The sequence below is a fragment of the Schistocerca gregaria genome, chromosome 1 (genome assembly GCF_023897955.1).
Source record: "Schistocerca gregaria isolate iqSchGreg1 chromosome 1, iqSchGreg1.2, whole genome shotgun sequence".
Lineage (NCBI taxonomy): Eukaryota > Metazoa > Arthropoda > Insecta > Orthoptera > Acrididae > Schistocerca > Schistocerca gregaria.
In genome coordinates, this window is record NC_064920.1 from 828,921,508 (window position 1) to 828,938,323 (window position 16,816).

Below are 16,816 nucleotides of genomic sequence, written 5' to 3' on the forward strand. Positions count from 1 at the left end.
TTCTATGAATGAGGAGAAGCTGGGTTTTTCCATTCCCAGACCTGGTCTTGATTTACATCCCTGTCATCCCAAAACACTATCACCCATCTTCCCACTATACAATATGGCAATGCTGCATCATCACACACCTCATGCATTCCCTGAAAACATTGTTGTGCACTCCTACCATATGCCACTTTAATCTTGATCCACACATGTTTTTTGTATTTCCTAAAAAATTGTTAGGGTGCTTGAACTGTCCTACAGCTCTTTCAGACAGTACACACTAGAACTGACACAAACGCAGCTGTTGCCATTCACTCCACTACTACAGCTGACCTTCTGTTATCAGCTACAGACAACACGTATGCCACTGGACACACATCCCACATAAAGCTGGAACCTGTCTAAATTGTTTTGGGATAAAGTGGCTCCCAGCCCCTATTCTATGAATAAATTTCTTAAAAAAAAAGGGAGGGGTTTAACTGACATGTGTTGATCCACAGTCCCAAAGTATGCTGTTATTATTAATACTGATTCTGTTCTACTGTGAATTTCAGTTTCCTCCAGTTCAGAGAGCAGTGGTGTGGATCTGATGTTATGGGGGTATTGTCAGTATTTTTTATCGACCACTAGTAATATTGGAGGGAAGTTTGGGGGGGATCATAGAAGGAGACCAACAGATGAATACAGTAAGCAGGTTCAGAAGGATGTAAGTTGCAGTAGTTATTCAGAGATGAAGAGGCCTGCACAGGATAGAGTAGCACGGAAAGCTGCATCAAACCAGTCTTCCGACTGAAGACCACAACAACAAGAAGGCATTCTGCAAAAATAGCAGGTGTAATGCAAGAGCAATATTTGAAAATGGATTCCACTACATCTTCTAGGGCAATAGAAAGGAAAATGTACCAAAGTACTTTCAAAATTCCTACATAAAGCTAGACCCTGTCTAAATTGTTTTGGGATAAGTGGATCTCAGCCCTATTCTAGGAATAAATTTCTTAAAAAAAAAGAGGGAGTAAGCTGACATGTGTTCATCCACAGGCCCAAGATATTCTGTTCTACTGTGGATTTCAGAGTTTCCTTCAATTCACAGAGCAGTGGTGTGGATCTGATAGCACTCATCTACTAAGTATGGACAACAAATGTGGGATGGTGCTGTCTGTTGTCAGGTGATCAGACAGAGGCTTTCAAACAGTCAACAAGGAGAAAATGCTGTGAGGTATCTATGACTCTGATTGAAATTAATTTCAATTTGGTGATATTTCAATCAGCATTCGCCTGTAAGATGTTATATGCAGAGAGGAGCTTGTGTAAACTTTATGTTGATAATGGTAATATATGATGAATGTAAACTTCTAAACTGGTAATTATAGCTCTATAGTACTATGCAAAACTGGTACCAAAGCAGCAGGAAATGCAATTAATCACATACTGTAACATATATAAAGTAATACTTTTGACAGATAGTGTAAATTCCTATTTTCTCAATTATCCATAGATTATCAATTAAAAGAAAAATGCTGGGAACCTGAGATGGCTCAAGGAATGTAATTTTGAAGACGAGCAGCTATAGTAAACTGTTGCTTGAAACCACAGTACCTACAATAGCTTGTCAGTAGCTCTCTGCTTATTTAATAATATCAAGGGCATTACTTATATTCTACTTGTACTAAAAATGGATGCAGGTGGACATCTCACCCAGTGCACATATTAGTAATACTTCAATATCAGGTGCTAGTTCTGTGGTTATACCAGCCATTCACTCTCCAACTACTTCTCAGATGTAGGGAATTAGCTATGTAATGTGAAACTGAAGGCATCTATTTCATGGCACATTATTTCATCTGCTAATAAAGGAGGTCTGAAATACCAGGAACAAGAAAACTTATAAAAGATGTTAAGGAAAATTCTTATAAATATTTTTTCTATGTTCATACTGTCTGTTGTTATTGGAAACCTATCAAAGACATAAGCTTCAGTGTACGGATAAAGAGGTAATGCACAACATAAATGTAGGTTTGTGGATTGTTGTAGTGGGAACAAGGGAAATGAACAATGAATCAAGATACGGCTCTGTTAGGGGATAGGGACTATTAAGCAAGAGCCCTACTAAGAGATTAACATATTCTTACAGAATGAATGAATGTAAAAGGACAAAGAGATGTTTTGAAATTCATAAAAAATACAAACGTATTTTGAAATACTACTCTAAGCCATGTTTAGTAACAGTGGTGCATGTGCATTGTTTGCTATATACCTGTGAAGAAAACTATGCTGCTGTCTGTATCCCTCTGATACACAGCATCTATTTTTGTAACAGAGTTTGGGAATCTCCAGAACATATGCCGAAAATTCACAGGATATCCTGGCTGAATTAAACCTCGACCTGACATTCTCCACATCATCTGAAAATAAGGTAATTTTTAGTCCAACCGCAAAGAAAAGCAAATTTCAAAATTAAGCCAACTAAAATAAAAGCAGGGAGAACTGTCACATGAGTATTAGTATTTCTGTATGAAGGCAGAATATCCTGCTTTTATTTATTTATTTTTTAATCACTACAAAAATGGAAAATCCTGGTTGGAATATAACACACAGAGTGAGTAAAGACAGCCACTCACAATGTACTAAAGGCAGTGAGCAGTGGATAATACAGAAATGAGAAACTGAGTATTGTCACTCAGATTTCAAATTAATGTTCATCTTCAGAGTCACTGTTCTCACATTCTGGCCTGGAGAGTACAGCTTTGTGCCTGTCCAAACCACTGCTCATTGTTTTGCTACAACTGTGTCTACTCATTCTATTGCTTATTTTAATGTATCAATCATTGAAGAATTAAGTAACTCATCATTTATTCTGAAATATCTTCAGTGTGTATACATCTGCAGCTGTAACAGTCTACTGTTGGTACTTTCTAAAATAATGACAACAATTGTTAAATGATTTATCAGAAACCAAGTGTAAAATAAATTTAAGAAAGGCTTGAAATGGTTATGAGAAGGCGAAAGGGAGATAAAAAACAAAAAGAAAAGTTAATAATGAACTCCATAAAATAAGACAGCCAATAATCAGAACTGTAAAGGCAGTAGAGGGGAAATATGTGAAGAACAAGGGAAAAAAGGAGACAGAAAAGGCAACAAGTCAAAATGTGACAGGTAATTGGTGTTACAATGATACAACCACATAATAAATACTGTGAAAATATGCTACTGCCTCTTCATTAGCTGCATTTTTTTACAGCCAGAATATTATTGTAAATGTAGGAGTAACTTATATAATAATATATGTTGCAGGTGTAGTTTATTTGCATAAGTTTCCGAAAGATCAATTACCGAGTATTTAACACACTCTCTTGGTTACAATAAACAAACAATGGTTCCCATTTGCAAATGAAATTGCATATTTCAAAACCAGTCATGTTCTAAGAAAAGAGTAAATGGATTGCTCTTGCTCTTCAGTTGAATGTGGCTTACATGGGTGATCATTTATTTATTTTTAGTTTATGTTTAGTCTTTGCTATTTCAATTCCATGTAGCTCATTATTAATAGTCAAAAATTTAAACTCTGGTTGTGTTTAATTCTTACTTTATCTTTCACAGTATTTGTATGTCTCTGATATTGTGTTGTTTTGAGAGCTACTTGCAGTAGTTCACTAATGAATGTGTTGTGACATTTAAGAATATAGGACAAGGAAGTTTGCCAGTCATCATGTGAAGTTCTGTTAGTAAAATTTTTGGAAGTTTACTTAAGATATATGAGGCAATAATAATTAAAAACTGGGGTTACAATAACAAAAAATGAAAAACTTTGTTTAAAGAAAAAACGAGGTATATCAGTAGAAGAGTTATATAAATATACATTGCTCTCAGTTTTCTTACCTCTCCCTTAAAGAAGAAGAGTTCACCTCTAAGTACTGATACTGCATCATAGTTACCAAGGCAAGGATCAGATTTGTCAAGTGGAGCCTCAGTTGTCTGATGGCGTTCATGCTCGCGATGCTCATCAACAGTCTCATAATCATCTTCAAATGTTACACCAGTACTGGTGGGATAATCTGGCTGCCTTGGCTGTGGTTTATCTGCTGTGGGAGTTACAGGATGATGAGTTTCATCATCTCCTTCAGAACTATTTTCATCTGTGCTTGGCACATCTGGAACGTGGTTGCTATCCTCATCTCTGTCCTGAGTTTCACTGTCACTGTCATCAGTACCACTAGGTACAACCCCAGGATTAATTTCATTGTCATCTTCCAGACTACGAGAAACTGCAACATATAACAATAATTTTTTAAGGTCTTACTTGTAAGTTAATACTAAACAATGTGATTTGTTGCATGTACTGCAAACTGTAGGAAGGGTCAGCATACATATTCAATATTTTCTGTAGAATTTATCCAAGGGAATGTAATGGACAGTACTAAATACTTTTAAAAAAGTGGCATAAAAAGCCTTCCTGTGTTAATTTATTACTACAGAAACATGAGCACTAAGTTTGCTTATGCTATAACATCAAGTACAGTTGCTGCTTATGATTTACAAAATAAAGAATAGCTAATGCTGAAACCATACAAAACAATGGAAAATCCAGAACAGAATAATGGCAATATTATCAGAAGAATGGATTGCTATTCACCACACAGTGGAGATGTTGAGTCACATACAGGAACAACGAAAGATCTACTAGACAAATAAGTTTTCAACCAAAGGACTTTCTTCTGAATTAGACAACATACACATACACACATTCATACAAATGCAACTTACACATGACCACTGTCTCTGGTTGCTGAGGCCGGACTGTGAGCAACAATGTATGATGGGAGAAGCAATCTGAGTGGTAGCGGTAAGGAGGAGGTGGAGTGAGGAGGGATAGTAAGGTATGGGTGGGGGGACTGTAAAGTGCTACTTGCAGGAGTATACAGGGATGATGTAGAGAGGGCAGGGCAGGTGGGTGCAGTCGGGACCATAGACGGAGGGCAGAGAGTGGGGCGGAAGGCAGGAAAGGAGAGAATTAAAAATACTTTTGGTGTGTTGGAGGAATAGAACCCTGTGCAGTGTTGGATTGTGAATAGGGAAGGGATAGGTGGGTGAAGGGCAGTTACTAACAAACGTTGAGACCAGGAGGGCTACAGGAATGTAGGAAATGATGTTGTTGTTGTGGTCTTCAGTCCTGAGACTGGTTTGATGCAGTCCTCCATGCTACTCTATCCTATGCAAGCTTCTTCATCTCCCAGTACTTACTGCAACCTACATCCTTCTGAATCTGCTTAGTGTATTCATCTCTTCGTCTCCCTCTACGATTTTTACCTTCCATGCTGCCCCCCAATACCAAATTGGTCATCTCTTGATGACTCAGAACATGTCCTACCAACCGATCCCTTCTTCTAGTCAAGTTGTGCCACAAACTTCTCTTCTCTCCGATCCTATTCAGTACTTCCTCATTAGTTATGTAATCTACCCATCTAATCTTCAGCATTCTTCTGTAGCACCACATTTTGAAAGCTTCTATTCTCTTCTTGTCCAAATTATTTATCGTCCATGTGTCACTTCCATACATGGCTACACTCCATACAAATACTTTCAGAAACGACTTCCTGACACTTAAATCTATACTCGATGATAAAAAATTTCTCTTCTTCAGAAATCCTTTCCTTGCCATTGCCAGTCTACATTTTATATCCCCTCTACTTTGACCAACCTCAGTTATTTTGCTCCCCAAATAGCAAAACTCCTTTACTACTTTAAGTGTCTCATTTCCAAATCTAATTCCTTCAGCATCACCTCACTTAATTTGACCACATTCCATTAACCTTGTTTTGCTTTTATTGATGTTCATCATATACTCTGCTTTCAAGACACTGTCCATTCTGTTCAACTACTCTTCCAAGTCCTTTGCTGTCTCTGACAGAATTACAATGTCATCGGCGAACCTCAAAGTTTTTATTTCTTCTCCATGGATTTTAATACCTACTCCAAATTTTTCTTTTGTTTCTTTCACTGCTTGCTCAATATACAGATTGAATAACATTGAGGAGAGGCTACAACCCTGTCTCACTCCCTTCCCAACCACTGCTTCCCTTTCATGTCCCTTGACTCTTATAACTGACATCTGGTTTGTGTACAAATTGTAAATAGCTTTTTGCTGCCTGTATTTTATCCCTGCCACCTTCAGAATTTGTAAGAGAGTATTCCAGTCAACATTGTCAAAAGCTTTTTCTAAGTATACAAATTCTAGAAACATAGGTATGCCTTTCCTTAATCTAGCTTCTAAGATAAATCGTAGGGTCAGTATTGCCTCACGTATTCCAACATTTCTACGGAATCCAAACTGATCTTCCCTGAGGTTGGCTTCTACTAGTTTTTCCGTTCGTCTATAAAGAATTCACATTAGTATTTTGAAGCCGTAACTTATTAAACTGATAGTTCGGTAGTTTTCACATCTGTCAACACCTGCTTTCTTTGGGATTGGAATTATTATATTCTTCTTGAAGTCTGAGGGTATTTCGCCTGTCTCATATATCTTGCTCACCAGATGGTAGAGTTTTGTCAGGACTGGCTCTCCGAAGGTTGTCAGTAGCTCTAATGGAATGTTGTCTACTCCCGGGGCCTTGTTTCGACTCAGGTCTCTCAGAGCTCTGTCAAACTCTTCACGCACTATCATATCTCCCAATTCATCTTCATCTACATCCTCTTCCATTTCCATAATATTGTCCTCAAGTACATCGCCCTTGCATAGTCCCTCTATATACTCCTTCCACCTTTCTGCTTTCCCTTCTTTTCTTAGAACTGGGTTTCCATCTGAGCTCTTGATATTCTTACAAGTGCTTCTCTTTTCTCCAAAGGCCTCTTTAATTTTCCTCTAGGCAGTATATATCTTACCCCTAGTGAGATAAGCCTCTACATCCTTACATTTGTCCTCTAGCCATCCCTGCTTAGCCATTTTGCACTTCCTATTGATCTCATTTTTGAGATGTTTGTATTGGTTTTTGCCTGCTTCATTTATTGCATTATTATATTTTCTCCTTTCATCAATTAAATTCAATATTTCTTCTGTTACTTAAGGATTTCTACTAGCCCTCATCTTTTTACCTACTTGATCCTCTGCTGCCTTCACTACTTCATTCCTCAAAGCTACCCATTCTTCTTCTACTGTATTTCTTTCCCCCCTACTTGTCAATTGTTCCCTTATGCTCTCCCTGAAACTCTGTACAACCTCTGCTTTAGTCAGTTTATCCAGGTCCCATCTCCTTATATTAGCACCTTTTTGTAGTTTCTTCAGTGTTAATCTACAGTTCACAACCAATAGATTGTGGTCACAGTCCACATCTGCCCCTAGAAATGTCTTACAATTTAAAACCTGGTTCCTAAATCTCTGTCTTACCATTATATAATCTATCTGAAACCTCTCAGTATCTCCAGGCTTCTTCCATGTATACAACCTTCTTTTATGTTTCTTGAACCAAGTGTTAGCTATGATTAAGTTGTGCTCTGTGCAAAATTCTACCAGACGGCTTCCTCTTTCATTTCTTAGCCCCAATCCATATTCACCTACTATGTTTCCTTCTCTCCCTTTTCCTACTGACGAATTCCAGTCACCCATGACTATTAAATTTTCGTCTCCCTTCACTATCTGAGTAATTTCTTTTATCTCATCATACATTTCCTCAATTTCTTCATCATCTGCAGAGCTAGTTGGCATATAAACTTGTACTACTGTAGTAGGCATGGGCTTTGTGTCTATCTGGGCCACAATAATGCATTCACTATGCTGTTTGTAGTAGCTTACCAGCATTTCTATTTTCCTATTCATTATTAAACCTATTCCTGCATTACCCCTGTTTGATTTTGTGTTTATAACCCTGCAGTCACCTGACTAGAAGTGTTGTTCCTCCTGCCACCGCCAGCCAGAGTGGCCGAGCAGTTCTAGGTGCTACAGTCTGGAACCGCACGACTGCTACGATCGCAGGTTCGAATCCTGCCTTGGGCATGGATGTGTGTGATGTCCTTAAGTTAGTTTGGTTTAAGTAGTTCTAAGTTCTAGGGGACTGTTGACCTTAGAAGTTAAGTCCCATAGTGCTCAGAGCCATTTGAACCATTTGAACCTCCTGCCACCAAACTCCACTAATTCCCACTACGTGGGAAATATTGTAGGGAAAGTTCCCATCTGTGCAATTTAGATGAGCTGTTGTTGGCAGGAAGGATCAAAATGGTACAGACTGTGAAGCATTCACTGAAATGAAGAATGTTGTGTTGAGCAGCATGCTCAACAATTGGATGCTCCAGCTGCTTCTTAGCCACAGTTCGCTGGTGGCCATTGTGTGGATAGACAGCTTGTTGGTTGTCATGCCCATGTAGAATACAGCAGAGAGGTTGCAGCTTAGCTTGTAGATCACATGGCTGGTTTGCAGGCAGACCTGCCTTTGATGGGATAGATGATGCTTGTGACCGGACTGGAGTTGGTGGTGGTGGAAGTATGGCTGGGACATGTCTTGCCTCTATATCTGTTATGGGAATATGAGCCATGAGGCAAGGGGTTGGGAGGAGGGGTGGTCATGCCCTGAATTGAGAAATGTCATAACCATTATCCTTCCCACTCTTCTCACAGGGGTATTCTGCCACCTACCAGCCCTACACAATATCCCAATCCATCCCTACTCAAGCCTTGCTCCCAATACCTTGCCTCAGGGCTCAGACCGAGTTGCAAGGCCTGTCACATGCATCCGTCCACCATGACCTACTCCAGTCTGGTAACAAGCATCACCTATCCCATCAAAGGCAGGTTTGCCTTTGAACTACTCATGTGATCTACAAGCTAACCTGCATCTTCACGATAAATGATAACAGCCAAAACAGTTGCAGTATAAAGATTTATTAAAATTTTAATAAATCTTTATCCTGCAACTGTTATGGCTGTCATCATTTATCATGAAGAATTTCAACAGTTGCTGTTTCAGCCATGTTTAAAATCTTGTAACTTGCATCTACTGTGCTGCATTCTACATGGGCATGATAATCAACAAACAGGATGTGCAGTGTCATCATTGTGTAAATGCAGCGGTGGAAACCAAGTGCATTGACAATTCGCACCTTGTACCTATGGACAGACAACACCAGTCTAACCATGCATCAACAGTGGTGAACAAAACAAATCTGATAGTGGGCTTTGTGGAGAATGCTACCATAGACAGTGCTCTTAACCAGCAAAGATTGCAACATAATCATAATGCCACTTTTGTGTCTTCTGTGCCTTCTGCACCATGAAACTGATATGAGCAACCACTTACCACATCATCACAAGTGTTGTATCACAAACAACTGGCAGCCATCTTACTTATCACTCCCAACACTGGTACATTTATTCTTAACTTCTACTGGTTACACCTTTCTCATACACCCACAGTGTGGTCTTCTCTCATGAATGCCTTAGCAGGCAATAATAAACAAGGCACAAAGAAAGTTGTGTCATCTGTCAAGATGACAGAAGCATGCCAGAGGCAATAGTACTGTCTAGCACAAGATGATACTTTGATACACCCTAACACTGAAGCACAGGTTACCCTCATGACTGTTGTGAGCAAGGTGACCAATGGGGTGCCCCAACTGCTTTGCTTCTTCTCAAGGAAACTACCCCCTCTCAGAGAAGTGGTCAGCTTCCCACAGTGAGCTTCTTGTGGTACATATCATGCTCAAGTACTTCCATGAGGATACTGAGGGCTGTCAAGCGACCAAGTACACAGATCGTAAACCTCTGATGGACGCTATCAGGAGTCCATTTCAGGATGCTAGTCTATGACAGATCAGAAATTTAGACCTTATAGCACAATATACCACAAGCATACATCACATCCTTGATGTGGACAATATAATTATGAAATGACTCTCAAGAATCAGCAGAATTTCTCTCCAATACAACTATGAGCATATGACAGCTGAACAAATGAATGACCTCCTCAACAATCACAACACAAACCTTTGAATCAAATGTTGGTCTCTTCCCATGACTCACACAATCCTGCTCCGTGAAATTTTGCAAAATGGGTCATGACCACTAGTGCCTCTTATGCTGTGTGTGAAATATTTGAGCAGTTACACAACCTGAATCACCTCAGCACCAAGGCGACCATCTGCCTACTGACAGATGGATTCATAGGGGTGAACGTCAAATGAGAGTGTGGGTGCTGGGCACCAAGCTGTCTTACATGCCAATTTAGTAAGACAGGCCATCATGTTCAGCCTCAACTTGGACACTCCCCATCCCAAAGACTCAGTTCTGGCCTGTCTACCTTGAGATCATTGGACCCCTCTCAGAGTTGGAAGGATTTTGATACCTCCTATTCATGACTGACAGGGTATCAAGATGGGTAGAAGCACTGCCCATGCATGGCATGATAGCCAAAACAACCACAAATGTTTGTCAAGAAGTAGGCCACCCACTTCGACACTCCGCAAATGGTTACCACTAATCACAGCTGTCAGTTTGAATTGGTCCTCTTCAATGCCCATTGTCACCTCTGTAGGATCACCCACATGTGAACCACCACATACCACCCACAGAGTAACAGCCTCATTGAGAGATGGCACAGGACCATGCAGGTGGCCCTGATGTGCTGTGGCAGTTCCTGTACTGAGGCACTCCCATGGATCCTGTTCAGCATCCATTCAGCATACAAAGATGACATACAGGTGTCTCTGGCTGAGGTGGTCTGTGATGAACTGCCTGTCCTGCCTGCATACTTCATCCAGCCTATGATTAACACAAAACAGGCAGACTTACTAACAGTAGTGCATCATGTTCAGGAACATATTCAGAACATGCACATTCTATGCCCCTCAATTCATTTGACCCTAAAAGTGTTTATAAACAAGAAACTCACCTCTTGTGACTTAGTAATGTTGTAAGATGACACCATATGATTAGCTTTGCAGCTCCTTTATTCAGATCCATACAGGGCGCTCAAAGTGGTTCACAGACATTTGACATTCTAGCATGTGGGAAACCTATGCACTTGTATTTGACACGAGCTGGCCAGGACTTAGGTGATCATCCACTGCCTCCTCCTCCATTCATTGCACCATCTGAGTCACAATATGGCCATCTCAGGCTCCATCTGCAACATCTGGCACAGAACCAGCCCTAAGCACATCACATACCACCACAAGAAATGATATGGCCATGCCCTGTGCAGCGTCAACCACAGCACAACTGGTCACATGCATCTGTGCATGCCAACATGCTGTGACCACCATATCCCACAGTACTGTATACTTCTGGTGGAGGACTTTGTAGAAATACTGAGCTCCCTGACACCCAAACATCTCTGGCTAGTGGGAATGGAAGATCTTTGGAGAGAGGGAAAGGAAAGACAGTGCATTTTTAAAGACCATTCTGTTTATACCTGTTTCATAGTTACTCTTCAGAATAAAGTGAGTTACATTAATTGTGTCACATATTATTGTGAGCTGTTTCTACAGCATCATGAAGCTTGCTTCATACAAATTACTTCCACTGTGCTAATCTGCAGACAGGATTTCTAGTTTAGTTTTAATATTTTCGTTCATTACTATCATATGACTTAGTTTCCTCAAGCAAGCAGTAAGAATATTACATAAAGCTGATACCAGAAACCTGTTCAGGGACCTTGGGATTTTTACATTGTGTGCCAATATATATATTCCTTCATGGCAATTATTATTAATAATTAGAGTGAATTTAGGACGAATTGTGCATTTCACAACCACAACATTAGAAATGAGAATAAATTGCAGTTGCACTGTGCTCCTGTCTTTGGTTCAAGTAAGTTCTACATTCTTGTGCAAAACTCTTTGATATGTTGTTGGCAAATATCAAGCAGGAAATTGTAAATCCCAAAATATTCAAAGCTAAATAAAAAATTAACTAAGTAGCCATTCCATCTATAATTTATTAAAATATTTGTATGTAAATTTTTGTTTGATACTGAACAGTATACAGACAGCTGATAGTGTTCTGTCTAAGGAAAATATAGATGTTTAATTGGATATATTAGGCAAATATGAATAACAAATTTGGGTACAATGAGATCAGCAAAGAAATATTGCTGAAAGTGTCAAAGTTTTCATAACAATGTTATGTTTCACCAGGAAAAGTATCAGAAACAATGTGTTTTATTAATGAGCAAGCATCATCTCAGTGTGTTTGAAGATGCCTATCAACCTGTGGCTTGATTTCAATACTGAGAAATAGATGAATGAAGATGGATGCTGTAATAATCATGCAAATAATATAGTAATGAGTAACTAAGAAAATGGATAAAATGCATCATGTTAATACATCATGTCCAACGACTGAGAAAACCATACAATCAATCTTGGTAACTAGTTGACAATCAAGATTTCACTATGACAGACATGTTAAAGAAATGTTGTCTGAATAGCACAATTAAACCAATAAGCTTTATGGGCAGGTGTTGGTTTCTCTTCAGTTTACATACTAATCTCAATGTTTACAAGTGAGGAGAAACAGTGTTTCAGGCACTGAACTTACTCACTCGGGGAGCAGGTCTTAAAGTCACACTCACACATTTAAATTAAAATCTTTTGTGGTTTCCCTAAATTGATTATTATGGCAGCGTGATTCATTTATTCATGTGCAATTTCCTTTCTAGATACACATTCTGTTGGAGCTTGTGGTCTATCACCAGTCATCTCATCACTGGTGGGACATAATGTTCTGATGTTCCTATCAGTTCCTCTAACCAGCATCAGATGTTTTAGTGGATTCCATTACTATGATAATTCTAACAGTTATTAAAAAACCAAAATTGCTGTAATGGTCTGTTGTTCTTAGAAATACTTCCTTCATTGTCAGGTGTTCTTATTTCTGAACTTTTATTTACAACTATAATTGAGCCCTATAACTGCCAAATATGATACACTTAAAAAGTTCATTACAGTATGAAAACATGATTACTAGTGTTGAGAAACTCTGTGCTCTTATTCATAAAAAATATTTTCATATTCTCATATAATAATATTCATTAAGAGACTAATGTGGTAATCATTATTCAGATTTTGTCTGAGGTCTGAAAACTTACTGTATAGGTCATACATAGCAAGAATATCATCATAACCAAGCTGAAATGATTCCTGGAAGCCTTTGTAGTACGGAAACATAATCGAGGAGGGCACATCAGAGTGAGCCAATCCCAGGCTATGACCAAGCTCATGTACAGCAACTGTGAAGAAATCCACTCCTGAAAAATAAAGGATATATATTATTTTGAAAAGTTTTCAATTAAAACAGAGTATGAAATTCCAATTAAGGGTGTTTCTGTACTGTTCATATGTATCGATATATAGTATGTGTTATTGAGAACTATGTACTAATAAATATGTGGCTAAGAAAGAAAATTGTTACAGATTATGAAACTACCAAAGAATGACAATTTGACTAGAGGCATGAGTTGTCTTACAACTTTAAATGAACCTTATATACCACTTGCAAAGATATAATTAGTCTGGACAAGACATTTCTTTTGCATCTATACAGAAGATATTAAGAGAAAATGTTTATTATTCAGGTTTTGATTAGTTTACTATAAATACTACAGTTGCTTGCAAAACTGCAATGGATTCATGCATGTCTGGAGAACTCTTGCATAAATGTTATCTCGCAGCTGGCATAGCACCACTAGTGAAATTTATAGAGAAAATAATGTGTACTTTTATTTTCTCATCAGAGAAAGTTGTTGCTCTTCATGGAAATGATATACCACAGATGTATACGGGTATCTGATAACATAATTGTCATTTGCCATCAGTTTCAAAAGGAGCACTGTGTTTTCCTACAATACAGAGAGTTAAAGTGCCACATGGTTTGTGGACAAATAATTTTGTATTGTTTATGAGCTACTTTTGATTAAAGGGTAGTCTTGTGTTACCCAGAAAATTTCTGCCACTACTCATTAGTATGCCAGTGAATGTTGCAATAATAAAACACAAAAGGTGAATAACGCCACTAAAGAGGATGAATGCATTAAAAAACTTGGAGTATAGCTTCAAGTATGCGTCTGAATACTTCAGGTGACAGAGAGTGTATAAAAATCTGAAGAAGGAAATTTGAATTTCTTGAGGAACTTCAATAATATACTGAACTTTACAAAGCTATGCTATAAATAAGTATTAAAAAATAAAAGAGAAAATTTGTGAATTTATGTGATCTTACCATCATCATAAGGTCCTTCTAATTTTACTTTCCAGTTTTCATCTTCATCAAAATGGACATCTCCACCATACTGATCCATTTCATATGGATAATAGGCATGAGCCAGTATACTGCCTGGTCCATCAAAAGGAAATCTGTAATTAAAAGAAATTTTAATTTTTAAGTACTGCTAAACAATAAAAAATTTAATGAAATCATTCTAAGCCCAAAATTACTTCCATCTGAATAAAAATACACCATACATTACTATGCCACTAGTGTGAACTGTGACCCATTATTTGTTCACTTTATCCTTAGCTCTGGGGCCCATAGCTCAAAACCAATGGAAGACATAAGTGTGTATACAAAAGTGTGTGTACAGAATACACATCATTTATGTTTCATGTGTTCTAACCAGTCATTTGCTTCATGTTGAAATTTTGCCTATTTGTTTTATGGAACACTGTGGCTTCTAGTGTTCCCTAAAATTGCTAAATACTGTCAGAAGTAGACATTCAGTGTTAATTATCTTCCTTCTCAAATCCTGCACTCTGAAATGATTGAAAACTGAGAACCACATCAACAAAAATGTCAAAATTTTAACTCAGTCATTGATTGGTGTATGAGTTAACCAACCCTATTATATGAAAAGCTGTTATGCATTATTTCTGAGGCAACTTTTTGGATGAAGAACACAATTATTTGTGAAAGCACTTGATGAAGATAACAAGTTACACAGTTGAAATATCATGCAAGAATTTTGCTGATACCCACAATAATACCCAATACCTCAAGACGTCAACAGATTACCAAGAATGTCTAAAGAATTACAACAGAATTGAATATTATAATCAGTCCTTCAAAGCCAAACTTGCTCCTTCTGTTAATCAAAACAAGAGTACCTATTTGCAGGTAAAACAGATAAAAGCAGGTTAGACTGTTATTCATGGATGGCCAGCACAGAATTTTCTGTATGAAAACTTGACAGTGTACTACTTCACGTATGAAAAACATGGAATGCAAAGTAAATCACTCTCATATATTCAGCATAAAGATGGTGATAGTTCAACAATGAAAAGCTCCATTACTAAACACACCTACTCATTCTTCTCCTACTCGTTCTTTGTGGATCTCTTTGCATATAGACCAACTGACCCTTCTGCAATGTCATCTTTATTTCTTGAAGTGCAAATCTCACTCATTTCAGAACACAGGGAGTATTTAGAAGACCTACTTTACAGGATGACAGTGATGGCATCAAAGTAATTCTGAAAGACAGTATCAAAAATACGTCCTCAGATGTTGGTGGTAATCTCATCAAGTTTTATCAGAAATATTGGGTCATTATTGGACCTGCTCTTACAGAACTGGTGAATAAAGTTAGTGATGCATCCAGATTCCTGCAAAATTCCTCAAAGGGAAGAGTGCTCTCCTGCCAAGGTAAACATCTATTCACAGATTGGGAAATCTCCACCCAATCATTTTCCTAAATTCAGATTATAAACTTGTTTCAAAATTATAAAGTAATTGGACAGGTAAGAAATCTCCTCACTATGCAGCCACAGGTGAACACATATATAGAAGAGGGTTTTACGTATGTAAGCTTTCAGAGTCAGTGGCTCCTTCTTCTGGCAGGAGGGCTGAAGGGGAAGGAAGAGGGGTGAAGGAAAAGGAGACTTTCCTTCTCATACCATCTGGTAAGTCTCCCCTGACCTGAGATTCTAGGTGACTTTTCAGAACTTTACTCCTTTTGCTAAACCTCTCCAGTCCTTTCCTTTCTCCTGCTGCTGCTTGGTGAGTGGATTATTTATCCACCCAATTACATTATATTGTCAAAAAATGAATATTTTCATCATTACAAAATTAAAACCTGTTACGCATAAGTGTATTAGTCTCCACCAAAAACAAAGAGTTCCACAAAATAACATACTTGAAACCACTTTTACATACAGAGATGTGATAGAAAATGCACCAATAGCACATGTGCCAGCAGCAGTTCTTTTGCTCAACAACCATCAGGCTTTTGACAGCATTAGTCATGAATACCTAAAGCAATACTTGCATAAACTGGGATTGAACAATTTTTAAAGACCATATTCCATAATATTTTAGCCAATGCAAGTTCTATAATAGCTATCAATGTTTGAAAAACAGGCTCTGTCACAATCAGTATGCAAGTCAGTGAAGGAAACCTTGGTCTCATCAATTTTCCAAGTAAATGGACCTCTCTCATTCACCAGACTGTGAGAATTACAGAGACAGATCTAGATAGTACAACAGTCACTTTGTAAAGAATGAATGTCCCACAGTCAGAAGCATCCTTTATTGTATGATTATATGATAGTGGAACAAACACTGGTAGCAGTTACTTCTGTAAAATATCTGGGAGTATGCGTGCGGAACGATCTGAAGTGGAATGATCATATAAAATTAATTGTTGGTAAGGCGGGTACCAGGTTGAGATTCATTGGGAGAGTCCTTAGAAAATGTAGTCCATCAACAAAGGAGGTGGCTTACAAAACACTCGTTCGACCTATACTTGAGTATTGCTCATCAGTGTGGGATCTGTACCAGATCGGGTTGACGGAGGAGATAGAGAAGATCCAAAGAAGAGCAGCGCGTTTCATCACAGAGTTATTTGGTAACCGTGAT

General features: G+C 38.2%; 1 protein-coding gene across 1 annotated transcript in view; it reads right to left on the reverse strand.

Moving 5' to 3' along the window:
• LOC126271945 (matrix metalloproteinase-14-like) overlaps positions 1 to 16,816 on the reverse strand; it is a 116,369-nt gene that overhangs the window by 33,579 nt on the left and 65,974 nt on the right. Inside the window, exons 5-8 of the mRNA XM_049974375.1 lie at positions 14,186 to 14,319; positions 13,056 to 13,214; positions 3,862 to 4,247; positions 2,240 to 2,387 (exon numbers count right to left, since the gene is read on the reverse strand). Coding sequence (XP_049830332.1) covers positions 2,240 to 2,387; positions 3,862 to 4,247; positions 13,056 to 13,214; positions 14,186 to 14,319 — 827 coding nt within the window. The remainder of the gene's footprint in view (positions 1 to 2,239; positions 2,388 to 3,861; positions 4,248 to 13,055; positions 13,215 to 14,185; positions 14,320 to 16,816) is intronic.